The 25,398-nt window shown below is 46.8% G+C and overlaps 1 protein-coding gene, 1 long non-coding RNA gene, 16 other non-coding genes and 3 pseudogenes across 19 annotated transcripts; 1 reads left to right on the top strand and 20 right to left on the bottom strand.

The window, feature by feature from the left end:
* Positions 1–223: 223 nt before the first annotated feature.
* Positions 224–342, bottom strand: LOC140587782 (5S ribosomal RNA). The gene has a single exon (XR_011989427.1). It is a non-coding gene; the product is annotated as a 5S ribosomal RNA (ribosomal RNA).
* Positions 343–1,071: 729 nt separating this feature from the next.
* Positions 1,072–1,189, bottom strand: LOC140587786 (5S ribosomal RNA). The gene has a single exon (XR_011989431.1). It is a non-coding gene; the product is annotated as a 5S ribosomal RNA (ribosomal RNA).
* A 1,926-nt stretch (positions 1,190–3,115) lies between these two features.
* On the bottom strand, positions 3,116–3,234 carry LOC140587778 (5S ribosomal RNA). Its single transcript, XR_011989423.1, has one exon. It is a non-coding gene; the product is annotated as a 5S ribosomal RNA (ribosomal RNA).
* Positions 3,235–3,964: 730 nt separating this feature from the next.
* Positions 3,965–4,083, bottom strand: LOC140587776 (5S ribosomal RNA). The gene has a single exon (XR_011989421.1). It is a non-coding gene; the product is annotated as a 5S ribosomal RNA (ribosomal RNA).
* Positions 4,084–4,813: 730 nt separating this feature from the next.
* Positions 4,814–4,922, bottom strand: LOC140587790 (5S ribosomal RNA; annotated as a pseudogene).
* Positions 4,923–5,652: 730 nt separating this feature from the next.
* On the bottom strand, positions 5,653–5,771 carry LOC140587777 (5S ribosomal RNA). The gene has a single exon (XR_011989422.1). It is a non-coding gene; the product is annotated as a 5S ribosomal RNA (ribosomal RNA).
* A 730-nt stretch (positions 5,772–6,501) lies between these two features.
* Positions 6,502–6,620, bottom strand: LOC140587775 (5S ribosomal RNA). Its single transcript, XR_011989420.1, has one exon. It is a non-coding gene; the product is annotated as a 5S ribosomal RNA (ribosomal RNA).
* Positions 6,621–7,350: 730 nt separating this feature from the next.
* On the bottom strand, positions 7,351–7,459 carry LOC140587789 (5S ribosomal RNA; annotated as a pseudogene).
* A 730-nt stretch (positions 7,460–8,189) lies between these two features.
* LOC140587774 (5S ribosomal RNA) lies at positions 8,190–8,308 on the bottom strand. The gene has a single exon (XR_011989419.1). It is a non-coding gene; the product is annotated as a 5S ribosomal RNA (ribosomal RNA).
* A 1,926-nt stretch (positions 8,309–10,234) lies between these two features.
* Positions 10,235–10,353, bottom strand: LOC140587773 (5S ribosomal RNA). Its single transcript, XR_011989418.1, has one exon. It is a non-coding gene; the product is annotated as a 5S ribosomal RNA (ribosomal RNA).
* A 730-nt stretch (positions 10,354–11,083) lies between these two features.
* LOC140587765 (5S ribosomal RNA) lies at positions 11,084–11,202 on the bottom strand. Its single transcript, XR_011989410.1, has one exon. It is a non-coding gene; the product is annotated as a 5S ribosomal RNA (ribosomal RNA).
* A 730-nt stretch (positions 11,203–11,932) lies between these two features.
* LOC140587772 (5S ribosomal RNA) lies at positions 11,933–12,051 on the bottom strand. Its single transcript, XR_011989417.1, has one exon. It is a non-coding gene; the product is annotated as a 5S ribosomal RNA (ribosomal RNA).
* Positions 12,052–12,781: 730 nt separating this feature from the next.
* Positions 12,782–12,900, bottom strand: LOC140587771 (5S ribosomal RNA). Its single transcript, XR_011989416.1, has one exon. It is a non-coding gene; the product is annotated as a 5S ribosomal RNA (ribosomal RNA).
* Positions 12,901–13,630: 730 nt separating this feature from the next.
* On the bottom strand, positions 13,631–13,739 carry LOC140587788 (5S ribosomal RNA; annotated as a pseudogene).
* A 730-nt stretch (positions 13,740–14,469) lies between these two features.
* LOC140587770 (5S ribosomal RNA) lies at positions 14,470–14,588 on the bottom strand. The gene has a single exon (XR_011989415.1). It is a non-coding gene; the product is annotated as a 5S ribosomal RNA (ribosomal RNA).
* A 730-nt stretch (positions 14,589–15,318) lies between these two features.
* Positions 15,319–15,437, bottom strand: LOC140587769 (5S ribosomal RNA). Its single transcript, XR_011989414.1, has one exon. It is a non-coding gene; the product is annotated as a 5S ribosomal RNA (ribosomal RNA).
* Positions 15,438–16,167: 730 nt separating this feature from the next.
* Positions 16,168–16,286, bottom strand: LOC140587768 (5S ribosomal RNA). Its single transcript, XR_011989413.1, has one exon. It is a non-coding gene; the product is annotated as a 5S ribosomal RNA (ribosomal RNA).
* A 730-nt stretch (positions 16,287–17,016) lies between these two features.
* Positions 17,017–17,135, bottom strand: LOC140587793 (5S ribosomal RNA). The gene has a single exon (XR_011989434.1). It is a non-coding gene; the product is annotated as a 5S ribosomal RNA (ribosomal RNA).
* A 730-nt stretch (positions 17,136–17,865) lies between these two features.
* On the bottom strand, positions 17,866–17,984 carry LOC140587767 (5S ribosomal RNA). Its single transcript, XR_011989412.1, has one exon. It is a non-coding gene; the product is annotated as a 5S ribosomal RNA (ribosomal RNA).
* Positions 17,985–18,241: 257 nt separating this feature from the next.
* On the top strand, positions 18,242–24,478 carry LOC111855125 (uncharacterized). Of its 2 annotated transcripts, none has more exons than XR_011985532.1 (5): positions 18,242–18,417; positions 19,509–19,620; positions 21,134–21,221; positions 21,546–21,650; positions 21,983–24,478. It is a non-coding gene; the product is annotated as an uncharacterized lncRNA (long non-coding RNA). The 2 variants fall into 2 exon arrangements; XR_011985531.1 differs by lacking the exon at positions 18,242–18,417 and adding an exon at positions 18,459–18,554.
* On the bottom strand, positions 22,438–25,233 carry LOC111855124 (small nuclear ribonucleoprotein Sm D3). Its single transcript, XM_023833817.2, has 4 exons — positions 25,040–25,233; positions 24,484–24,617; positions 24,120–24,312; positions 22,438–22,629 (listed from the first exon to the last, which is right to left on the bottom strand). Exons 2-4 carry the CDS (start codon positions 24,607–24,609, stop codon positions 22,565–22,567), a joined length of 384 nt encoding a protein of 127 aa, XP_023689585.1. The 5' UTR covers positions 24,610–24,617; positions 25,040–25,233; the 3' UTR covers positions 22,438–22,564.
* Positions 25,234–25,398: the final 165 nt, after the last annotated feature.

Below are 25,398 nucleotides of genomic sequence, written 5' to 3'. Positions count from 1 at the left end.
CATGTCATGCCAATAATATCGAGCCGTCTGTGAAGAAGTGGTTTATATAGGGAAAAGAAAGCGGTGAGTTGAACAGGAATGACGTCAGTACTTAGACCGAAAACTGTGTGTAAAATGCTGCCTTTTTATTAGAAAGAAAAAAAAAATGTAAAATGAAAGGGGAATGATAGGTTTAAATTTCTCGCGAAATGGAGCGCCCACTGGATAAAGTCAAAGTGAGAAAAGCTTACAGCACCTGGTATTCCCAGGCGGTCTCCCATCCAAGTACTAACCAGGCCCGACCCTGCTTTGCTTCCGAGATCGGACGAGATCGGGCGTGTTCAGAGTGGTATGGCCGTAAGCGAAAGAAGCTGCCAAAAACAGTCCTTTCGTACCTCACGCAGCTACACACCGGTTAGTCGCATTGGATCCTCCTACTGGCTTTTTATCTGACTGACACTGCAGCCCCACCATCCAATCGGCAGCACCCCGACCTAGACCAGACATTCACCAAACTCCTCAGCCGGCAGCCTATAACAACTATTCCATTCTTTCCTCATCCGCACACCTCCTTCTCTTTACTCCTTTTCACCACCGCACCGATTAATCGCCGCACGCGCCTGCCAGCAAACTTCACTACTTTGCCTACTGCAGCCAGAACAATTTTCTACATACAAACATTGACGGCCATTCTCCCTAAAAACACAGCCGGCGGCTTCTCCGGGCAGCAAAGAAGTTTCCAGCCCTGATCCATCTCTGATGCCCACTAACCTAAACATTAAGCTGGCATGGAAAGGTATGAATTATCACAGACAACCTGGCGTTTTAAATATAGCCTTTAGCCAGTTTTGTAGAGAGAGAAGAGCAGCCCATGTCATGCCAATAATATCGAGCCGTCTGTGAAGAAGTGGTTTATATAGGGAAAAGAAAGCGGTGAGTTGAACAGGAATGACGTCAGTACTTAGACCGAAAACTGTGTGTAAAATGCTGCCTTTTTATTAGAAAGAAAAAAAAATGTAAAATGAAAGGGGAATGATAGGTTTAAATTTCTCGCGAAATGGAGCGCCCACTGGATAAAGTCAAAGTGAGAAAAGCTTACAGCACCTGGTATTCCCAGGCGGTCTCCCATCCAAGTACTAACCAGGCCCGACCCTGCTTAGCTTCCGAGATCGGACGAGATCGGGCGTGTTCAGAGTGGTATGCCGTAAGCGAAAGACGCTGCCAAAAACAGTCCTTTCGTACCTCACGCAGCTACACACCGGTTAGTCGCATTGGATCCTCCTACTGGCTTTTTATCTGACTGACACTGCAGCCCCACCATCCAATCGGCAGCACCCCGACCTAGACCAGACATTCACCAAACTCCTCAGCCGGCAGCCTATAACAACTATTCCATTCTTTCCTCATCCGCACACCTCCTTCTCTTTACTCCTTTTCACTACCGCACCGATTAATCGCCGCACGCGCCTGCCAGCAAACTTCACTACTTTGCCTACTGCAGCCAGAACAATTTTCTACATACAAACATTGACGGCCATTCTCCCTAAAAACACAGCCGGCGGCTTCTCCGGGCAGCAAAGAAGTTTCCAGCCCTGATCCATCTCTGATGCCCACTAACCTAAACATTAAGCTGGCATGGAAAGGTATGAATTATCACAGACAACCTGGTGTTTTAAATATAGCCTTTAGCCAGTTTTGTAGAGAGAGAAGAGCAGCCCATGTCATGCCAATAATATCGAGCCGTCTGTGAAGAAGTGGTTTATATAGGGAAAAGAAAGCGGTGAGTTGAACAGGAATGACGTCAGTACTTAGACCGAAAACTGTGTGTAAAATGCTGCCTTTTTATTAGAAAGAAAAAAAAATGTAAAATGAAAGGGGAATGATAGGTTTAAATTTCTCGCGAAATGGAGCGCCCACTGGATAAAGTCAAAGTGAGAAAAGCTTACAGCACCTGGTATTCCCAGGCGGTCTCCCATCCAAGTACTAACCAGGCCCGACCCTGCTTAGCTTCCGAGATCGGACGAGATCGGGCGTGTTTTTTTTTTTTTTTTTTCTATTGCCACTCAGAAGGACAGAGCTACACATACGCCACCAGCAGGAGGCGGTACAGGGACACAGGACCCAGGCCGGGGCAGGCCCACAGCCCAGGAACCTACTCACAGGGTGCAGCAGTCTTCATCATGCAGCGTGGCGTGACAGACATTTAATCAAAGGCACGCGTCAGCCCTGTACAATACACGACCATTAAAATCAGGGAGACGCAGGTAAAACCAAGCAAACAAAGCACACAACAGTACAGACAAGGACCGGGCCCACCCCAAAGCAACCCCAACACATGGACACCACAAAACCACACAAGCAGGAACAAGCACAACAGATACGCAACGCAACAGTCCACCCTCAAAAGACGTCCCACACAAGCCGCCCACCCTCATAGGAAATAAAAGGGACCCGGTCCACATACACGCTAAGAAACCGGGGCAGGTCACGGGGCCCGGCTGACATTAAAAACACCCTGCCTAAGACCAGGCGCAGCCGGTTTCGGCACAACGGGATGGGGTCCAACACCACACCCTCCATCCGGGCCGCGTTCCGCCGCAGCCACGCTGTGTACTTTGCCACGGATAAAAACAGGTTGACAAAGGTGCCGGCCGGGTGGCCGCGCTCAACTCCGAAGAGGAACGTCTGCTGCCACCCTGCCTCAGTAAAATCAGGCACGGGCCCCGCCGCCCCGGCGATCCTGTCCACTACCTCCACCGCCCACACATGAAACGCCACTAGCTGTGCACAGCCAAAGAACATGTGTGTCAGGCCCTCCTCCACTTCCCGGCACACTGGGCATAGCGGAGACGCTGCGAAGCCCAGTCTATGCAGCCTCCACATTGTCAGTAGGGCGTTATGCCGCTGTCTGTAGTCAAACTGGGCGAGGGCGGGATCCGCCGGGCAGACCAACACGTTCCCCCACAACAGGTCAGGCCCCAGGGCGGGGAAGCGGGCGCTCCAGAACACCTGCGCCACTGGGGAAACAAAAGCGCGCTGCCTGTAGAGGGGAGCGAAGTCACGGGTCACGCAGGCTCCCAGGGGGACGAGGGACCCGGACAGCCGCCTCACGTACACCGCAGGGAAACGTGGGGCCAGCTTACAGCACCTGGTATTCCCAGGCGGTCTCCCATCCAAGTACTAACCAGGCCCGACCCTGCTTAGCTTCCGAGATCGGACGAGATCGGGCGTGTTCAGAGTGGTATGGCCGTAAGCGAAAGACGCTGCCAAAAACAGTCCTTTCGTACCTCACGCAGCTACACACCGGTTAGTCGCATTGGATCCTCCTACTGGCTTTTTATCTGACTGACACTGCAGCCCCACCATCCAATCGGCAGCACCCCGACCTAGACCAGACATTCACCAAACTCCTCAGCCGGCAGCCTATAACAACTATTCCATTCTTTCCTCATCCGCACACCTCCTTCTCTTTATTCCTTTTCACCACCGCACCGATTAATCGCCGCACGCGCCTGCCAGCAAACTTCACTACTTTGCCTACTGCAGCCAGAACAATTTTCTACATACAAACATTGACGGCCATTCTCCCTAAAAACACAGCCGGCGGCTTCTCCGGGCAGCAAAGAAGTTTCCAGCCCTGATCCATCTCTGATGCCCACTAACCTAAACATTAAGCTGGCATGGAAAGGTATGAATTATCACAGACAACCTGGTGTTTTAAATATAGCCTTTAGCCAGTTTTGTAGAGAGAGAAGAGCAGCCCATGTCATGCCAATAATATCCAGCCGTCTGTGAAGAAGTGGTTTATATAGGGAAAAGAAAGCGGTGAGTTGAACAGGAATGACGTCAGTACTTAGACCGAAAACTGTGTGTAAAATGCTGCCTTTTTATTAGAAAGAAAAAAAAAATGTAAAATGAAAGGGGAATGATAGGTTTAAATTTCTCGCGAAATGGAGCGCCCACTGGATAAAGTCAAAGTGAGAAAAGCTTACAGCACCTGGTATTCCCAGGCGGTCTCCCATCCAAGTACTAACCAGGCCCGACCCTGCTTAGCTTCCGAGATCGGATGAGATCGGGCGTGTTCAGAGTGGTATGGCCGTAAGCGAAAGACGCTGCCAAAAACAGTCCTTTCGTACCTCACGCAGCTACACACCGGTTAGTCGCATTGGATCCTCCTACTGGCTTTTTATCTGACTGACACTGCAGCCCCACCATCCAATCGGCAGCACCCCGACCTAGACCAGACATTCACCAAACTCCTCAGCCGGCAGCCTATAACAACTATTCCATTCTTTCCTCATCCGCACACCTCCTTCTCTTTATTCCTTTTCACCACCGCACCGATTAATCGCCGCACGCGCCTGCCAGCAAACTTCACTACTTTGCCTACTGCAGCCAGAACAATTTTCTACATACAAACATTGACGGCCATTCTCCCTAAAAACACAGCCGGCGGCTTCTCCGGGCAGCAAAGAAGTTTCCAGCCCTGATCCATCTCTGATGCCCACTAACCTAAACATTAAGCTGGCATGGAAAGGTATGAATTATCACAGACAACCTGGTGTTTTAAATATAGCCTTTAGCCAGTTTTGTAGAGAGAGAAGAGCAGCCCATGTCATGCCAATAATATCGAGCCGTCTGTGAAGAAGTGGTTTATATAGGGAAAAGAAAGCGGTGAGTTGAACAGGAATGACGTCAGTACTTAGACCGAAAACGGTGTGTAAAATGCTGCCTTTTTATTAGAAAGAAAAAAAAAATGTAAAATGAAAGGGGAATGATAGGTTTAAATTTCTCGCGAAATGGAGCGCCCACTGGATAAGGTCAAAGTGAGAAAAGCTTACAGCACCTGGTATTCCCAGGCGGTCTCCCATCCAAGTACTAACCAGGCCCGACCCTGCTTAGCTTCCGAGATCGGGCGTGTTCAGAGTGGTATGGCCGTAAGCGAAAGACGCTGCCAAAAACAGTCCTTTCGTACCTCACGCAGCTACACACCGGTTAGTCGCATTGGATCCTCCTACTGGCTTTTTATCTGACTGACACTGCAGCCCCACCATCCAATCGGCAGCACCCCGACCTAGACCAGACATTCACCAAACTCCTCAGCCGGCAGCCTATAACAACTATTCCATTCTTTCCTCATCCGCACACCTCCTTCTCTTTACTCCTTTTCACTACCGCACCGATTAATCGCCGCACGCGCCTGCCAGCAAACTTCACTACTTTGCCTACTGCAGCCAGAACAATTTTCTACATACAAACATTGACGGCCATTCTCCCGAAAAACACAGCCGGCGGCTTCTCCGGGCAGCAAAGAAGTTTCCAGCCCTGATCCATCTCTGATGCCCACTAACCTAAACATTAAGCTGGCATGGAAAGGTATGAATTATCACAGACAACCTGGTGTTTTAAATATAGCCTTTAGCCAGTTTTGTAGAGAGAGAAGAGCAGCCCATGTCATGCCAATAATATCGAGCCGTCTGTGAAGAAGTGGTTTATATAGGGAAAAGAAAGCGGTGAGTTGAACAGGAATGACGTCAGTACTTAGACCGAAAACGGTGTGTAAAATGCTGCCTTTTTATTAGAAAGAAAAAAAAAATGTAAAATGAAAGGGGAATGATAGGTTTAAATTTCTCGCGAAATGGAGCGCCCACTGGATAAGGTCAAAGTGAGAAAAGCTTACAGCACCTGGTATTCCCAGGCGGTCTCCCATCCAAGTACTAACCAGGCCCGACCCTGCTTAGCTTCCGAGATCGGACGAGATCGGGCGTGTTCAGAGTGGTATGGCCGTAAGCGAAAGACGCTGCCAAAAACAGTCCTTTCGTACCTCACGCAGCTACACACCGGTTAGTCGCATTGGATCCTCCTACTGGCTTTTTATCTGACTGACACTGCAGCCCCACCATCCAATCGGCAGCACCCCGGACTAGACCAGACATTCACCAAACTCCTCAGCCGGCAGCCTATAACAACTATTCCATTCTTTCCTCATCCGCACACCTCCTTCTCTTTACTCCTTTTCACTACCGCACCGATTAATCGCCGCACGCGCCTGCCAGCAAACTTCACTACTTTGCCTACTGCAGCCAGAACAATTTTCTACATACAAACATTGACGGCCATTCTCCCTAAAAACACAGCCGGCGGCTTCTCCGGGCAGCAAAGAAGTTTCCAGCCCTGATCCATCTCTGATGCCCACTAACCTAAACATTAAGCTGGCATGGAAAGGTATGAATTATCACAGACAACCTGGTGTTTTAAATATAGCCTTTAGCCAGTTTTGTAGAGAGAGAAGAGCAGCCCATGTCATGCCAATAATATCGAGCCGTCTGTGAAGAAGTGGTTTATATAGGGAAAAGAAAGCGGTGAGTTGAACAGGAATGACGTCAGTACTTAGACCGAAAACGGTGTGTAAAATGCTGCCTTTTTATTAGAAAGAAAAAAAAAATGTAAAATGAAAGGGGAATGATAGGTTTAAATTTCTCGCGAAATGGAGCGCCCACTGGATAAAGTCAAAGTGAGAAAAGCTTACAGCACCTGGTATTCCCAGGCGGTCTCCCATCCAAGTACTAACCAGGCCCGACCCTGCTTAGCTTCCGAGATCGGACGAGATCGGGCGTGTTCAGAGTGGTATGGCCGTAAGCGAAAGACGCTGCCAAAAACAGTCCTTTCGTACCTCACGCAGCTACACACCGGTTAGTCGCATTGGATCCTCCTACTGGCTTTTTATCTGACTGACACTGCAGCCCCACCATCCAATCGGCAGCACCCCGACCTAGACCAGACATTCACCAAACTCCTCAGCCGGCAGCCTATAACAACTATTCCATTCTTTCCTCATCCGCACACCTCCTTCTCTTTATTCCTTTTCACCACCGCACCGATTAATCGCCGCACGCGCCTGCCAGCAAACTTCACTACTTTGCCTACTGCAGCCAGAACAATTTTCTACATACAAACATTGACGGCCATTCTCCCTAAAAACACAGCCGGCGGCTTCTCCGGGCAGCAAAGAAGTTTCCAGCCCTGATCCATCTCTGATGCCCACTAACCTAAACATTAAGCTGGCATGGAAAGGTATGAATTATCACAGACAACCTGGTGTTTTAAATATAGCCTTTAGCCAGTTTTGTAGAGAGAGAAGAGCAGCCCATGTCATGCCAATAATATCGAGCCGTCTGTGAAGAAGTGGTTTATATAGGGAAAAGAAAGCGGTGAGTTGAACAGGAATGACGTCAGTACTTAGACCGAAAACGGTGTGTAAAATGCTGCCTTTTTATTAGAAAGAAAAAAAAAATGTAAAATGAAAGGGGAATGATAGGTTTAAATTTCTCGCGAAATGGAGCGCCCACTGGATAAGGTCAAAGTGAGAAAAGCTTACAGCACCTGGTATTCCCAGGCGGTCTCCCATCCAAGTACTAACCAGGCCCGACCCTGCTTAGCTTCCGAGATCGGGCGTGTTCAGAGTGGTATGGCCGTAAGCGAAAGACGCTGCCAAAAACAGTCCTTTCGTACCTCACGCAGCTACACACCGGTTAGTCGCATTGGATCCTCCTACTGGCTTTTTATCTGACTGACACTGCAGCCCCACCATCCAATCGGCAGCACCCCGACCTAGACCAGACATTCACCAAACTCCTCAGCCGGCAGCCTATAACAACTATTCCATTCTTTCCTCATCCGCACACCTCCTTCTCTTTACTCCTTTTCACTACCGCACCGATTAATCGCCGCACGCGCCTGCCAGCAAACTTCACTACTTTGCCTACTGCAGCCAGAACAATTTTCTACATACAAACATTGACGGCCATTCTCCCGAAAAACACAGCCGGCGGCTTCTCCGGGCAGCAAAGAAGTTTCCAGCCCTGATCCATCTCTGATGCCCACTAACCTAAACATTAAGCTGGCATGGAAAGGTATGAATTATCACAGACAACCTGGTGTTTTAAATATAGCCTTTAGCCAGTTTTGTAGAGAGAGAAGAGCAGCCCATGTCATGCCAATAATATCGAGCCGTCTGTGAAGAAGTGGTTTATATAGGGAAAAGAAAGCGGTGAGTTGAACAGGAATGACGTCAGTACTTAGACCGAAAACGGTGTGTAAAATGCTGCCTTTTTATTAGAAAGAAAAAAAAAATGTAAAATGAAAGGGGAATGATAGGTTTAAATTTCTCGCGAAATGGAGCGCCCACTGGATAAGGTCAAAGTGAGAAAAGCTTACAGCACCTGGTATTCCCAGGCGGTCTCCCATCCAAGTACTAACCAGGCCCGACCCTGCTTAGCTTCCGAGATCGGACGAGATCGGGCGTGTTCAGAGTGGTATGGCCGTAAGCGAAAGACGCTGCCAAAAACAGTCCTTTCGTACCTCACGCAGCTACACACCGGTTAGTCGCATTGGATCCTCCTACTGGCTTTTTATCTGACTGACACTGCAGCCCCACCATCCAATCGGCAGCACCCCGGACTAGACCAGACATTCACCAAACTCCTCAGCCGGCAGCCTATAACAACTATTCCATTCTTTCCTCATCCGCACACCTCCTTCTCTTTACTCCTTTTCACTACCGCACCGATTAATCGCCGCACGCGCCTGCCAGCAAACTTCACTACTTTGCCTACTGCAGCCAGAACAATTTTCTACATACAAACATTGACGGCCATTCTCCCTAAAAACACAGCCGGCGGCTTCTCCGGGCAGCAAAGAAGTTTCCAGCCCTGATCCATCTCTGATGCCCACTAACCTAAACATTAAGCTGGCATGGAAAGGTATGAATTATCACAGACAACCTGGTGTTTTAAATATAGCCTTTAGCCAGTTTTGTAGAGAGAGAAGAGCAGCCCATGTCATGCCAATAATATCGAGCCGTCTGTGAAGAAGTGGTTTATATAGGGAAAAGAAAGCGGTGAGTTGAACAGGAATGACGTCAGTACTTAGACCGAAAACTGTGTGTAAAATGCTGCCTTTTTATTAGAAAGAAAAAAAAATGTAAAATGAAAGGGGAATGATAGGTTTAAATTTCTCGCGAAATGGAGCGCCCACTGGATAAAGTCAAAGTGAGAAAAGCTTACAGCACCTGGTATTCCCAGGCGGTCTCCCATCCAAGTACTAACCAGGCCCGACCCTGCTTAGCTTCCGAGATCGGACGAGATCGGGCGTGTTTTTTTTTTTTTTTTTTCTATTGCCACTCAGAAGGACAGAGCTACACATACGCCACCAGCAGGAGGCGGTACAGGGACACAGGACCCAGGCCGGGGCAGGCCCACAGCCCAGGAACCTACTCACAGGGTGCAGCAGTCTTCATCATGCAGCGTGGCGTGACAGACATTTAATCAAAGGCACGCGTCAGCCCTGTACAATACACGACCATTAAAATCAGGGAGACGCAGGTAAAACCAAGCAAACAAAGCACACAACAGTACAGACAAGGACCGGGCCCACCCCAAAGCAACCCCAACACATGGACACCACAAAACCACACAAGCAGGAACAAGCACAACAGATACGCAACGCAACAGTCCACCCTCAAAAGACGTCCCACACAAGCCGCCCACCCTCATAGGAAATAAAAGGGACCCGGTCCACATACACGCTAAGAAACCGGGGCAGGTCACGGGGCCCGGCTGACATTAAAAACACCCTGCCTAAGACCAGGCGCAGCCGGTTTCGGCACAACGGGATGGGGTCCAACACCACACCCTCCATCCGGGCCGCGTTCCGCCGCAGCCACGCTGTGTACTTTGCCACGGATAAAAACAGGTTGACAAAGGTGCCGGCCGGGTGGCCGCGCTCAACTCCGAAGAGGAACGTCTGCTGCCACCCTGCCTCAGTAAAATCAGGCACGGGCCCCGCCGCCCCGGCGATCCTGTCCACTACCTCCACCGCCCACACATGAAACGCCACTAGCTGTGCACAGCCAAAGAACATGTGTGTCAGGCCCTCCTCCACTTCCCGGCACACTGGGCATAGCGGAGACGCTGCGAAGCCCAGTCTATGCAGCCTCCACATTGTCAGTAGGGCGTTATGCCGCTGTCTGTAGTCAAACTGGGCGAGGGCGGGATCCGCCGGGCAGACCAACACGTTCCCCCACAACAGGTCAGGCCCCAGGGCGGGGAAGCGGGCGCTCCAGAACACCTGCGCCACTGGGGAAACAAAAGCGCGCTGCCTGTAGAGGGGAGCGAAGTCACGGGTCACGCAGGCTCCCAGGGGGACGAGGGACCCGGACAGCCGCCTCACGTACACCGCAGGGAAACGTGGGGCCAGCTTACAGCACCTGGTATTCCCAGGCGGTCTCCCATCCAAGTACTAACCAGGCCCGACCCTGCTTAGCTTCCGAGATCGGACGAGATCGGGCGTGTTCAGAGTGGTATGGCCGTAAGCGAAAGACGCTGCCAAAAACAGTCCTTTCGTACCTCACGCAGCTACACACCGGTTAGTCGCATTGGATCCTCCTACTGGCTTTTTATCTGACTGACACTGCAGCCCCACCATCCAATCGGCAGCACCCCGACCTAGACCAGACATTCACCAAACTCCTCAGCCGGCAGCCTATAACAACTATTCCATTCTTTCCTCATCCGCACACCTCCTTCTCTTTATTCCTTTTCACCACCGCACCGATTAATCGCCGCACGCGCCTGCCAGCAAACTTCACTACTTTGCCTACTGCAGCCAGAACAATTTTCTACATACAAACATTGACGGCCATTCTCCCTAAAAACACAGCCGGCGGCTTCTCCGGGCAGCAAAGAAGTTTCCAGCCCTGATCCATCTCTGATGCCCACTAACCTAAACATTAAGCTGGCATGGAAAGGTATGAATTATCACAGACAACCTGGTGTTTTAAATATAGCCTTTAGCCAGTTTTGTAGAGAGAGAAGAGCAGCCCATGTCATGCCAATAATATCCAGCCGTCTGTGAAGAAGTGGTTTATATAGGGAAAAGAAAGCGGTGAGTTGAACAGGAATGACGTCAGTACTTAGACCGAAAACTGTGTGTAAAATGCTGCCTTTTTATTAGAAAGAAAAAAAAAATGTAAAATGAAAGGGGAATGATAGGTTTAAATTTCTCGCGAAATGGAGCGCCCACTGGATAAAGTCAAAGTGAGAAAAGCTTACAGCACCTGGTATTCCCAGGCGGTCTCCCATCCAAGTACTAACCAGGCCCGACCCTGCTTAGCTTCCGAGATCGGATGAGATCGGGCGTGTTCAGAGTGGTATGGCCGTAAGCGAAAGACGCTGCCAAAAACAGTCCTTTCGTACCTCACGCAGCTACACACCGGTTAGTCGCATTGGATCCTCCTACTGGCTTTTTATCTGACTGACACTGCAGCCCCACCATCCAATCGGCAGCACCCCGACCTAGACCAGACATTCACCAAACTCCTCAGCCGGCAGCCTATAACAACTATTCCATTCTTTCCTCATCCGCACACCTCCTTCTCTTTACTCCTTTTCACTACCGCACCGATTAATCGCCGCACGCGCCTGCCAGCAAACTTCACTACTTTGCCTACTGCAGCCAGAACAATTTTCTACATACAAACATTGACGGCCATTCTCCCGAAAAACACAGCCGGCGGCTTCTCCGGGCAGCAAAGAAGTTTCCAGCCCTGATCCATCTCTGATGCCCACTAACCTAAACATTAAGCTGGCATGGAAAGGTATGAATTATCACAGACAACCTGGTGTTTTAAATATAGCCTTTAGCCAGTTTTGTAGAGAGAGAAGAGCAGCCCATGTCATGCCAATAATATCGAGCCGTCTGTGAAGAAGTGGTTTATATAGGGAAAAGAAAGCGGTGAGTTGAACAGGAATGACGTCAGTACTTAGACCGAAAACGGTGTGTAAAATGCTGCCTTTTTATTAGAAAGAAAAAAAAAATGTAAAATGAAAGGGGAATGATAGGTTTAAATTTCTCGCGAAATGGAGCGCCCACTGGATAAGGTCAAAGTGAGAAAAGCTTACAGCACCTGGTATTCCCAGGCGGTCTCCCATCCAAGTACTAACCAGGCCCGACCCTGCTTAGCTTCCGAGATCGGACGAGATCGGGCGTGTTCAGAGTGGTATGGCCGTAAGCGAAAGACGCTGCCAAAAACAGTCCTTTCGTACCTCACGCAGCTACACACCGGTTAGTCGCATTGGATCCTCCTACTGGCTTTTTATCTGACTGACACTGCAGCCCCACCATCCAATCGGCAGCACCCCGGACTAGACCAGACATTCACCAAACTCCTCAGCCGGCAGCCTATAACAACTATTCCATTCTTTCCTCATCCGCACACCTCCTTCTCTTTACTCCTTTTCACTACCGCACCGATTAATCGCCGCACGCGCCTGCCAGCAAACTTCACTACTTTGCCTACTGCAGCCAGAACAATTTTCTACATACAAACATTGACGGCCATTCTCCCGAAAAACACAGCCGGCGGCTTCTCCGGGCAGCAAAGAAGTTTCCAGCCCTGATCCATCTCTGATGCCCACTAACCTAAACATTAAGCTGGCATGGAAAGGTATGAATTATCACAGACAACCTGGTGTTTTAAATATAGCCTTTAGCCAGTTTTGTAGAGAGAGAAGAGCAGCCCATGTCATGCCAATAATATCGAGCCGTCTGTGAAGAAGTGGTTTATATAGGGAAAAGAAAGCGGTGAGTTGAACAGGAATGACGTCAGTACTTAGACCGAAAACGGTGTGTAAAATGCTGCCTTTTTATTAGAAAGAAAAAAAAAATGTAAAATGAAAGGGGAATGATAGGTTTAAATTTCTCGCGAAATGGAGCGCCCACTGGATAAAGTCAAAGTGAGAAAAGCTTACAGCACCTGGTATTCCCAGGCGGTCTCCCATCCAAGTACTAACCAGGCCCGACCCTGCTTAGCTTCCGAGATCGGACGAGATCGGGCGTGTTCAGAGTGGTATGGCCGTAAGCGAAAGACGCTGCCAAAAACAGTCCTTTCGTACCTCACGCAGCTACACACCGGTTAGTCGCATTGGATCCTCCTACTGGCTTTTTATCTGACTGACACTGCAGCCCCACCATCCAATCGGCAGCACCCCGACCTAGACCAGACATTCACCAAACTCCTCAGCCGGCAGCCTATAACAACTATTCCATTCTTTCCTCATCCGCACACCTCCTTCTCTTTATTCCTTTTCACCACCGCACCGATTAATCGCCGCACGCGCCTGCCAGCAAACTTCACTACTTTGCCTACTGCAGCCAGAACAATTTTCTACATACAAACATTGACGGCCATTCTCCCTAAAAACACAGCCGGCGGCTTCTCCGGGCAGCAAAGAAGTTTCCAGCCCTGATCCATCTCTGATGCCCACTAACCTAAACATTAAGCTGGCATGGAAAGGTATGAATTATCACAGACAACCTGGTGTTTTAAATATAGCCTTTAGCCAGTTTTGTAGAGAGAGAAGAGCAGCCCATGTCATGCCAATAATATCCAGCCGTCTGTGAAGAAGTGGTTTATATAGGGAAAAGAAAGCGGTGAGTTGAACAGGAATGACGTCAGTACTTAGACCGAAAACGGTGTGTAAAATGCTGCCTTTTTATTAGAAAGAAAAAAAAAATGTAAAATGAAAGGGGAATGATAGGTTTAAATTTCTCGCGAAATGGAGCGCCCACTGGATAAGGTCAAAGTGAGAAAAGCTTACAGCACCTGGTATTCCCAGGCGGTCTCCCATCCAAGTACTAACCAGGCCCGACCCTGCTTAGCTTCCGAGATCGGGCGTGTTCAGAGTGGTATGGCCGTAAGCGAAAGACGCTGCCAAAAACAGTCCTTTCGTACCTCACGCAGCTACACACCGGTTAGTCGCATTGGATCCTCCTACTGGCTTTTTATCTGACTGACACTGCAGCCCCACCATCCAATCGGCAGCACCCCGACCTAGACCAGACATTCACCAAACTCCTCAGCCGGCAGCCTATAACAACTATTCCATTCTTTCCTCATCCGCACACCTCCTTCTCTTTACTCCTTTTCACTACCGCACCGATTAATCGCCGCACGCGCCTGCCAGCAAACTTCACTACTTTGCCTACTGCAGCCAGAACAATTTTCTACATACAAACATTGACGGCCATTCTCCCGAAAAACACAGCCGGCGGCTTCTCCGGGCAGCAAAGAAGTTTCCAGCCCTGATCCATCTCTGATGCCCACTAACCTAAACATTAAGCTGGCATGGAAAGGTATGAATTATCACAGACAACCTGGTGTTTTAAATATAGCCTTTAGCCAGTTTTGTAGAGAGAGAAGAGCAGCCCATGTCATGCCAATAATATCGAGCCGTCTGTGAAGAAGTGGTTTATATAGGGAAAAGAAAGCGGTGAGTTGAACAGGAATGACGTCAGTACTTAGACCGAAAACGGTGTGTAAAATGCTGCCTTTTTATTAGAAAGAAAAAAAAAATGTAAAATGAAAGGGGAATGATAGGTTTAAATTTCTCGCGAAATGGAGCGCCCACTGGATAAGGTCAAAGTGAGAAAAGCTTACAGCACCTGGTATTCCCAGGCGGTCTCCCATCCAAGTACTAACCAGGCCCGACCCTGCTTAGCTTCCGAGATCGGACGAGATCGGGCGTGTTCAGAGTGGTATGGCCGTAAGCGAAAGACGCTGCCAAAAACAGTCCTTTCGTACCTCACGCAGCTACACACCGGTTAGTCGCATTGGATCCTCCTACTGGCTTTTTATCTGACTGACACTGCAGCCCCACCATCCAATCGGCAGCACCCCGGACTAGACCAGACATTCACCAAACTCCTCAGCCGGCAGCCTATAACAACTATTCCATTCTTTCCTCATCCGCACACCTCCTTCTCTTTACTCCTTTTCACTACCGCACCGATTAATCGCCGCACGCGCCTGCCAGCAAACTTCACTACTTTGCCTACTGCAGCCAGAACAATTTTCTACATACAAACATTGACGGCCATTCTCCCTAAAAACACAGCCGGCGGCTTCTCCGGGCAGCAAAGAAGTTTCCAGCCCTGATCCATCTCTGATGCCCACTAACCTAAACATTAAGCTGGCATGGAAAGGTATGAATTATCACAGACAACCTGGTGTTTTAAATATAGCCTTTAGCCAGTTTTGTAGAGAGAGAAGAGCAGCCCATGTCATGCCAATAATATCGAGCCGTCTGTGAAGAAGTGGTTTATATAGGGAAAAGAAAGCGGTGAGTTGAACAGGAATGACGTCAGTACTTAGACCGAAAACGGTGTGTAAAATGCTGCCTTTTTATTAGAAAGAAAAAAAAAATGTAAAATGAAAGGGGAATGATAGGTTTAAATTTCTCGCGAAATGGAGCGCCCACTGGATAAAGTCAAAGTGAGAAAAGCTTACAGCACCTGGTATTCCCAGGCGGTCTCCCATCCAAGTACTAACCAGGCCCGACCCTGCTTAGCTTCCGAGATCGGACGAGATCGGGCGTGTTCAGAGTGGTATGGCCGTAAGCGAAAGACGCTGCCAAAAACAGTCCTTTCGTACCTCACGCAGCTACACACCGGTTAGTCGCATTGGATCCTCCTACTGGCTTTTTATCTGACTGACACTGCAGCCCCACCATCCAATCGGCAGCACCCCGGACTAGACCAGACATTCACCAAACTCCTCAGCCGGCAGCCTATAACAACTATTCCATTCTTTCCTCATCCGCACACCTCCTTCTCTTTACTCCTTTTCACTACCGCACCGATTAATCGCCGCACGCGCCTGCCAGCAAACTTCACTACTTTGCCTACTGCAGCCAGAACAATTTTCTACATACAAACATTGACGGCCATTCTCCCGAAAAACACAGCCGGCGGCTTCTCCGGGCAGCAAAGAAGTTTCCAGCCCTGATCCATCTCTGATGCCCACTAACCTAAACATTAAGCTGGCATGGAAAGGTATGAATTATCACAGACAACCTGGTGTTTTAAATATAGCCTTTAGCCAGTTTTGTAGAGAGAGAAGAGCAGCCCATGTCATGCCAATAATATCGAGCCGTCTGTGAAGAAGTGGTTTATATAGGGAAAAGAAAGCGGTGAGTTGAACAGGAATGACGTCAGTACTTAGACCGAAAACGGTGTGTAAAATGCTGCCTTTTTATTAGAAAGAAAAAAAAAATGTAAAATGAAAGGGGAATGATAGGTTTAAATTTCTCGCGAAATGGAGCGCCCACTGGATAAGGTCAAAGTGAGAAAAGCTTACAGCACCTGGTATTCCCAGGCGGTCTCCCATCCAAGTACTAACCAGGCCCGACCCTGCTTAGCTTCCGAGATCGGACGAGATCGGGCGTGTTCAGAGTGGTATGGCCGTAAGCGAAAGACGCTGCCAAAAACAGTCCTTTCGTACCTCACGCAGCTACACACCGGTTAGTCGCATTGGATCCTCCTACTGGCTTTTTATCTGACTGACACTGCAGCCCCACCATCCAATCGGCAGCACCCCGGACTAGACCAGACATTCACCAAACTCCTCAGCCGGCAGCCTATAACAACTATTCCATTCTTTCCTCATCCGCACACCTCCTTCTCTTTACTCCTTTTCACTACCGCACCGATTAATCGCCGCACGCGCCTGCCAGCAAACTTCACTACTTTGCCTACTGCAGCCAGAACAATTTTCTACATACAAACATTGACGGCCATTCTCCCTAAAAACACAGCCGGCGGCTTCTCCGGGCAGCAAAGAAGTTTCCAGCCCTGATCCATCTCTGATGCCCACTAACCTAAACATTAAGCTGGCATGGAAAGGTATGAATTATCACAGACAACCTGGTGTTTTAAATATAGCCTTTAGCCAGTTTTGTAGAGAGAGAAGAGCAGCCCATGTCATGCCAATAATATCGAGCCGTCTGTGAAGAAGTGGTTTATATAGGGAAAAGAAAGCGGTGAGTTGAACAGGAATGACGTCAGTACTTAGACCGAAAACGGTGTGTAAAATGCTGCCTTTTCATTAGAAAGAAAAAAAAAATGTAAAATGAAAGGGGAATGATAGGTTTAAATTTCTCGCGAAATGGAGCGCCCACTGGATAAGGTCAAAGTGAGAAAAGCTTACGGCACCTGGTATTCCCAGGCGGTCTCCCATCCAAGTACTAACCAGGCCCGACCCTGCTTAGCTTCCGAGATCGGACGAGATCGGGCGTGTTCAGAGTGGTATGGCCGTAAGCGAAAGACGCTGCCAAAAACAGTCCTTTCGTACCTCACGCAGCTACACACCGGTTAGTCGCATAGGATCCTCCTACTGGCTTTTTATCTGACTGACACTGCAGCCCCACCATCCAATCGGCAGCACCCCGACCTAGACCAGACATTCACCAAACTCCTCAGCCGGCAGCCTATAACAACTATTCCATTCTTTCCTCATCCGCACACCTCCTTCTCTTTACTCCTTTTCACTACCGCACCGATTAATCGCCGCACGCGCCTGCCAGCAAACTTCACTACTTTGCCTACTGCAGCCAGAACAATTTTCTACATACAAACATTGACGGCCATTCTCCCGAAAAACACAGCCGGCGGCTTCTCCGGGCAGCAAAGAAGTTTCCAGCCCTGATCCATCTCTGATGCCCACTAACCTAAACATTAAGCTGGCATGGAAAGGTATGAATTATCACAGACAACCTGGTGTTTTAAATATAGCCTTTAGCCAGTTTTGTAGAGAGAGAAGAGCAGCCCATGTCATGCCAATAATATCGAGCCGTCTGTGAAGAAGTGGTTTATATAGGGAAAAGAAAGCGGTGAGTTGAACAGGAATGACGTCAGTACTTAGACCGAAAACGGTGTGTAAAATGCTGCCTTTTTATTAGAAAGAAAAAAAAAATGTAAAATGAAAGGGGAATGATAGGTTTAAATTTCTCGCGAAATGGAGCGCCCACTGGATAAGGTCAAAGTGAGAAAAGCTTACAGCACCTGGTATTCCCAGGCGGTCTCCCATCCAAGTACTAACCAGGCCCGACCCTGCTTAGCTTCCGAGATCGGACGAGATCGGGCGTGTTCAGAGTGGTATGGCCGTAAGCGAAAGACGCTGCCAAAAACAGTCCTTTCGTACCTCACGCAGCTACACACCGGTTAGTCGCATTGGATCCTCCTACTGGCTTTTTATCTGACTGACACTGCAGCCCCACCATCCAATCGGCAGCACCCCGGACTAGACCAGACATTCACCAAACTCCTCAGCCGGCAGCCTATAACAACTATTCCATTCTTTCCTCATCCGCACACCTCCTTCTCTTTACTCCTTTTCACCACCGCACCGATTAATCGCCGCACGCGCCTGCCAGCAAACTTCACTACTTTGCCTACTGCAGCCAGAACAATTTTCTACATACAAACATTGACGGCCATTCTCCCTAAAAACACAGCCGGCGGCTTCTCCGGGCAGCAAAGAAGTTTCCAGCCCTGATCCATCTCTGATGCCCACTAACCTAAACATTAAGCTGGCATGGAAAGGTATGAATTATCACAGACAACCTGGTGTTTTAAATATAGCCTTTAGCCAGTTTTGTAGAGAGAGAAGAGCAGCCCATGTCATGCCAATAATATCGAGCCGTCTGTGAAGAAGTGGTTTATATAGGGAAAAGAAAGCGGTGAGTTGAACAGGAATGACGTCAGTACTTAGACCGAAAACTGTGTGTAAAATGCTGCCTTTTTATTAGAAAGAAAAAAAATGTAAAATGAAAGGGGAATGATAGGTTTAAATTTCTCGCGAAATGGAGAGACACATACTTGTTTAGGTAGGCACACATCCACAGTAGCAGAAAGTTAGCTTTAGCAGTAGATGTACCTGTAAAAGTATTGCAGTGGACAGAGCGTAAAGATAAAATGCTTATTTTAAATTACTTCTTTTCATTTGATTTCCATGTGACAGGTTTAATATATTGTATAGTGGCATTGACATAAATAAATTGTTTTATGAAAAATTTACAGATGGATGGGAAAAATGTATGCATTTTGTAAATAAAATAATGCAGCCCCGCCTTGGGTTACCGCATAGCCCAGACATAGCCCAGCCCTGGGTAACAGCATAACCCAGGCATAGCCTAGCCTTGGGTAAGTGTTCTGTGGAGCTTTACCACAGCAGCAGGAACCATGTTTAATGATTATTTTCATGTCCTATTCAAGCTACAACAGAAGATTTTATTTTATTTTTTTTGTGTGCCAGTATGGAAGCAGTGCATGCATTTGTGATTATTCATGGGACCTGAACATAAAACTTAACACATTATTATTTTTTTAACGATCATTCAGGCTAGTAAAATAGCGCCACGGGCTGCTTTTTCCCACAGGTGTGGTACAGATGTGATTCAGAAAGTTGGTGGTACGTGATGTAATGATATTATATATGTCAAAGGCTCAGAGGTCTGGTTAGTTTTGATTTTATTCAATTACCTGATGACTTTATCCATAGCAACTTACAGTAGAGGACCAGGTCACAATTTCTGTGCACTCCCTGAAATTTTGATGTCATGGGGAAATTATTCCATTTCAGCCTGTAAAGTAATAACTATCAAACACATACATGCATGTTGCATTTCGTATAGGGTGGCGTGATGGGAACCTGGACAGGGCCGAGAAAAAACGCATCACCAAGTACCCTATGACGAGGCAGGACAAGAACCCCAAAAACAATGTGGCTGCAAGGCACAATTTCAGGTATGGTGGCAGGATGTCACATGGCTCTTGATTGGTCAGTGGGTTAAACATATAATCAATACAAAATAACGATCCTGTTAATCAATCATTCATAGTTTCTTCACAACGATTTAAAAATCAAAGCACCAATGCATTGATGAAAAACTTCCTGTGATTTTTTTAAAATCTCTGCCAATATCTATTACTTACCTACTAGTTTTATTACATTGATTGTACATAATTGTATATACACTCACCTAAAGAATTATTAGGAACACCATACTAATACGGTTTTTGACCCCCTTTCGCCTTCAGAACTGCCTTAATTCTACGTGGCATTGATTCAACAAGGTGCTGAAAGCATTCTTTAGAAATGTTGGCCCATATTGATAGGATAGCATCTTGCAGTTGATGGAGACTTGTGGGATGCACATCCAGGGCACAAAGCTCCCGTTCCACCACATCCCAAAGATGCTCTATTGGGTTGAGATCTGGTGACTGTGGGGGCCATTTTAGTACAGTGAACTCATTGTCATGTTCAAGAAACCAATTTGAAATGATTCGAGCTTTGTGACATGGTGCATTATCCTGCTGGAAGTAGCCATCAGAGGATGGGTACATGGTGGTCATAAAGGGATGGACATGGTCAGAAACAATGCTCAGGTAGGCCGTGGCATTTAAACGATGCCCAATTGGCACTAAGGGGCCTAAAGTGTGCCAAGAAAACATCCCCCACACCATTACACCACCACCACCAGCCTGCACAGTGGTAACAAGGCATGATGGATCCATGTTCTCATTCTGTTTACGCCAAATTCTGACTACCATTTGAATGTCTCAACAGAAATCGAGACTTATCAGACCAGGCAACATTTTTCCAGTCTTCAACTGTCCAATTTTGGTGAGCTCGTGCAAATTGTAGCCTCTTTTTCCTATTTGTAGCGGAGATGAGTGGTACCTGGTGGGGTCTTCTGCTGTTGTAGCCCATCCGCCTCAAGGTTGTGCGTGTTGTGGCTTCACAAATGCTTTGCTGCATACCTCGGTTGTAACGAGTGGTTATTTCAGTCAAAGTTGCTCTTCTATCAGCTTGAATCAGTCGGCCCATTCTCCTCTGACCTCTAGCATCAACGAGGCATTTTCGCCCACAGGACTGCCGCATAATGGATGTTTTTCCATTCTTTGTAAACCCTAGAAATGGTTGTGCGTGAAAATCCCAGTAACTGACCAGATTGTGAAATACTCAGACCGGCCCGTCTGGTACCAACAGCCATGCCACGCTCAAAATTGCTTAAATCACCTTTCTTTCCCATTCTGACATTCAGTTTGGAGTTCAGGAGATTGTCTTGACCAGGACCACACCCCTAAATGCATTGAAGCAATTGCCATGTGATTGGTTGATTAGATAATTGCACTAATGAGAAATTGAACAGGTGTTCCTAATAATCCTTTAGATGAGTGTACTTCTCTTTGACTGTGCATGACGGCCCTGCCTACAGATTTCCATCTGTTATAAAATTATCCGTCTGTTTAACAGGCTTGCAAAGTACTGTAATGACGACGGTGTTGAGAGCAGAACCTTGACCAAAGCATTTAGCATCCATAACATCACTGTCTTTGTGAAGGTGAGCCAGTGCACAAAACCAGGACAGATTAGTGCAGATGGATGATATCAAGCTAAAGACAGACAGGCTGTTAACACATTGTTTAGACTTAAAACTTAAAGTGAAGAATGAGCAAACTTCAGCTGTGCAACATAAAATGCTACACATCATGAAGTATTATGTACTGAATAAGCATTGGGAAGATTGGAGCAACATCAAAATCCACCTATTTGAAGAGGTGCATATAGGCCGAAATGTTTCTGTCCCTCATCTAGTTGCTTGGACGCACCACTTCTACAACCTGATTGGTTCTCTCTCTGAAATAATCATTCTTTCTGTCCTCAGAACATTTGTGTGCAAGTAAAACTCCCATTAGCCCAGTAGTCATGGACACAGCCAGTTCTGGTGACCAGCACTTGTTCTGTGGAAATTCTTGCTTTTCTCAGCCTGGTAAGAGATGGACAGTGACCCCGCCGTGTGATGTCATATGGTCCCTTTTTAGCCACAAAGACCCATTTGAGTGCAGATGTCTCTCTAAGTCACATTCAGTCCCTCTCTGCAGGCAAATGCCATGGGTAATTGGGTCATCATACTTGCCTCCAGCAGCAGGAGGCACTATACAAAAAAGAAAGTACAGTTTTGGATGGGTCGAAAGATTGTGTGGCTTCTGTTCCTACTAGTATCCATGAGACGTACAACAAAATCCTCAAGGCTACGAACATATGAGGTCACAAATGCAGGTTTACATGTAGAAACACTTCAACTTTTTTTTTTTTCTGAAGCTCATTGAGGAGATGAGATACGGTACCCAGTGAAATGAGCTCCAACGATCCTCAAAAGATCAACACATCCTGCCTGCCCTGGACCCAGACTTACAGTTAGCAGAGTTAAGAGTGGCAGAAACAACCAGCCACCCAGTGAAGACATTTCTCTTAAACTTCATGACCATAGGAGAAATCTCAACAGTAAAGAGAGAAGACATTCGGAATAAGAAAACCAAGCTTGCAAAAAAGATTTTAGACAGTATTTAAGCAATGGGAGAATTCTCAAAAAAATCTGACCACCTATTGCCCTCAGATTGATGGAAAAAAAATCATTCAAATAAACACCACACTACCAAAGTTAAGAATGTCAAGCAAGAGATTCTATTAAGGAATCACTATGTTTTGACATCATGTTTATACATCACTTCAGACCTATAAGAGGCTTAAGGCGAAAGTGAAAAAACTTTAAAAACTATAATACTAAAAGGAATTTTATTATGAACAAGAAATTTCAACTACAAAGTATGAAAGAACCACCATTTTCACAATTAAACTACAAATCAGGTGTTTAAAGAGGGAAAGGGGACCTATACTGTGTAATTATCGCCTTTTCTGGAAAATATTTCCCCGTCCAATCCCTCCACGTCCACGTCCTCTTGCAGCCACTGTAAGAGAAGAAATGCACACATTACATGTATGGGGGCTAATATGCCACAAATCTAAATTAATGCAAAGACAACTCCAGGATGGCAGAGCAGCTTAGGGAGGCTTATTGTCAAAGCAAAACCAAACCGAATGAGGAGCAGCAGCAAATGTAAAGAACATCACCCAAGAAAGAGGCTCCATAGCTTTGCATTAAGTATTCTGCCCTCATGTGAATTTTTAAGGAAGACTTTTCCAGACTGGATGGTTTGGAACTAAATGAGGTTTTGGAGGAAAGAAACTGACAAAGCACCCAAAAAATACTGAAGTGTTTTCAAAAGGAGCTGAATATTCATTAATTAACCACTACACCCCACCCTTTCTGAAGGCTGATTCATACTTCAGCGTCACATCGACCTGTAAATAGCCGTGAACCTTATGCTGTAGCCTGACAGGCACGCCCCCAGAAATGCAACTACATGTCCTGGAGACACAAATCGCAAGAACTATGATTGGTCCACTTGGTAGCATTCTTTTCTTCTTATGGGAGAAAAGAAAGCGTACATCCCAGGTGTACTTTTATCGCTGATTGAACCTGAAGAGCTATTTATATCTAGCATTAAATAACCCACCATAGGCATCGTATAATCATGTCAACGAAACTCTCGGGATAACAGCACCAATTCCACGACCTCCAAAAAGTTTATTCATACTTTAAACAACTAAAAAAAAAAGTAAAAAGTAGTATAGACACTAACTTCAGATGAGAAAACACAAAAAAGGTGACTTTGTGGCACCTCAACAGTTTTTCCCAGATTTGTCTGCGGGAAGTTTGGAGCAGCGTATATATAACCAGGACTCAATAAATGGGAACTGTTAAAGAATATTTTCTCTGTTTCGGTTGCGTGATGGAATAATTGAACGTATCGCAGGATGGTAAGGCAGTAAATCCAACATCTAAAACTATGGATCACCTAGCATTTGGACAGTGTAATTGAGCGACACAGACACCAATACTCGCACAATGCTTGCAACGGTGTTGGCCACTTGTGTAAGTCACGGCGTAGGCTAAACGCAGAAATATAGATCAGCCTTTAGAATAACCAGGAGTGCAGGACGTGGAAGCCCCATTACTGAATTCTTAAAATGATTGAAGATCGACTGCATTTTCTTGTCTGTGTACTTGTACATTGATCAATGACAATAAAGTGGAATCTAATCAATTAATAGACTTACTGAACTGGACATTAATTTGCTTCATATCTAGGGCTTCAGGAATAAATCAGGTCCTATTCAATATATAATTTGCTGATCCATGTATTCTATTTCAGCCATTTCATCTATTTTAAATTTATCCCATAAATATGTACGACTACTTTGATGTTTTGTGCTGTCGAACCCTGTTATACATTACATGTTATTGACCGGAAGCCATGAGTAAGAGTTCCTATGTACTGATGTATTAAAGGCAAATAAAGAATCTTGTAGCAGCTGTGGAAGGGGAGGGGCGTACCCTGGGCTTTAAGGATGGCTGCCTTCCCTCTACCGGCACCAGATCCCTGGTTTTTGTTCTTCATGCTTTTCAGCATGGGTGCGTTTTTCAGCATGTCTGGCAAGATCAGGAAGCGGATCTTGCTGCCGCGGATGTAAACCTGCTCCAGCTGAGACACCCGGCCATCCCTGTACGTCACAGTGATGTTGGCCATCTAGAGGAAAGGAGGAAGTACTTTAATCCACTGCCAACAGGGTCCATAGGAAAACTCTGGGGGACTCTGAAATCTCCAGGTGTACTTTGTGTTAAAAAAAAATAAATACAGAACGGTACTGAAAAGTACTGCTGCAAATAAAGGAATCTTTTTGTGCGGAACCAGACTAACCTGGCAGTTCATGTTGTCTTCAGCCTCAATGAGTTTTCCTCTGTACACCTCCCCGGTGTTGGTCTCGCACGTGACTATGTGGCCCTCTGCTTCGTGCAGGACTTTAATAGGTACTCCGATGGACATTTTCACAGCTGGTGATGCATGATAAAAAACAATGGTTAATCTGGATAGGTATATTTAATACAAGACGTCGGCATCTGCTAAAAAAAAAAGGATATCAGCTATATAAATCAAAATCAACTAACAGAGACTCGGATCACTCTAGACCACGCATTACGGCCATGACCAGTGACATTAATGTGAATACGTGGTTCTTCATTTAAAGTCAGCAGCAAGACAAAATCATATAAACAATAGAAACTGTAGATTTAAATATGCCAGAGGGAAAACGTCCTCAAATTAAATGTTTATCTAGTCTACTAGATGAGCCCTCATTATATATATTTGATTAAAGACCGATTTTCACAAAACGAGTTAAGAATACGCAGCAAGCAATCAGGCTAAACAAACTCAACGGCCTATTTAAAACACAAAAGAACATCGTTGTACTTACACTCCTAGTATTAACGGCAGGTACTGGTCTTCAAATGTGAGACTTATGGAAGCTTTGAGTTTTAAACAGCCGTGACTGACGACTAAATTTAACTGTTTCCGAAGGGTGCCGCGGCACCCAGCAAACCTTTTGAATGGAGTACGCTCACAAACGTGTTCCGATACCCACAATGCATCAAACCGGAAGTTACCAAGTGTTCGTCGCTGTCAGTTTGCGCAAAGCTCTCTGCGCGCGGCATTTTTCATCTCAATCTCGTTTTTTTTCTTTCAAAAGTTAAACAACTATGCCACCACACTTTGTAAACTTAGGAACAAGAACGGTGTAAAAACGTATAACATATTTATTGTTTACGCTACTAC

This window comes from Paramormyrops kingsleyae, chromosome 2 (assembly GCF_048594095.1).
Source record: "Paramormyrops kingsleyae isolate MSU_618 chromosome 2, PKINGS_0.4, whole genome shotgun sequence".
NCBI classification, from domain to species: domain Eukaryota; kingdom Metazoa; phylum Chordata; class Actinopteri; order Osteoglossiformes; family Mormyridae; genus Paramormyrops; species Paramormyrops kingsleyae.
The sequence above is the reverse complement of the archived record's forward strand: the minus strand, read 5'-3'. Positions and strand labels throughout refer to the sequence as shown.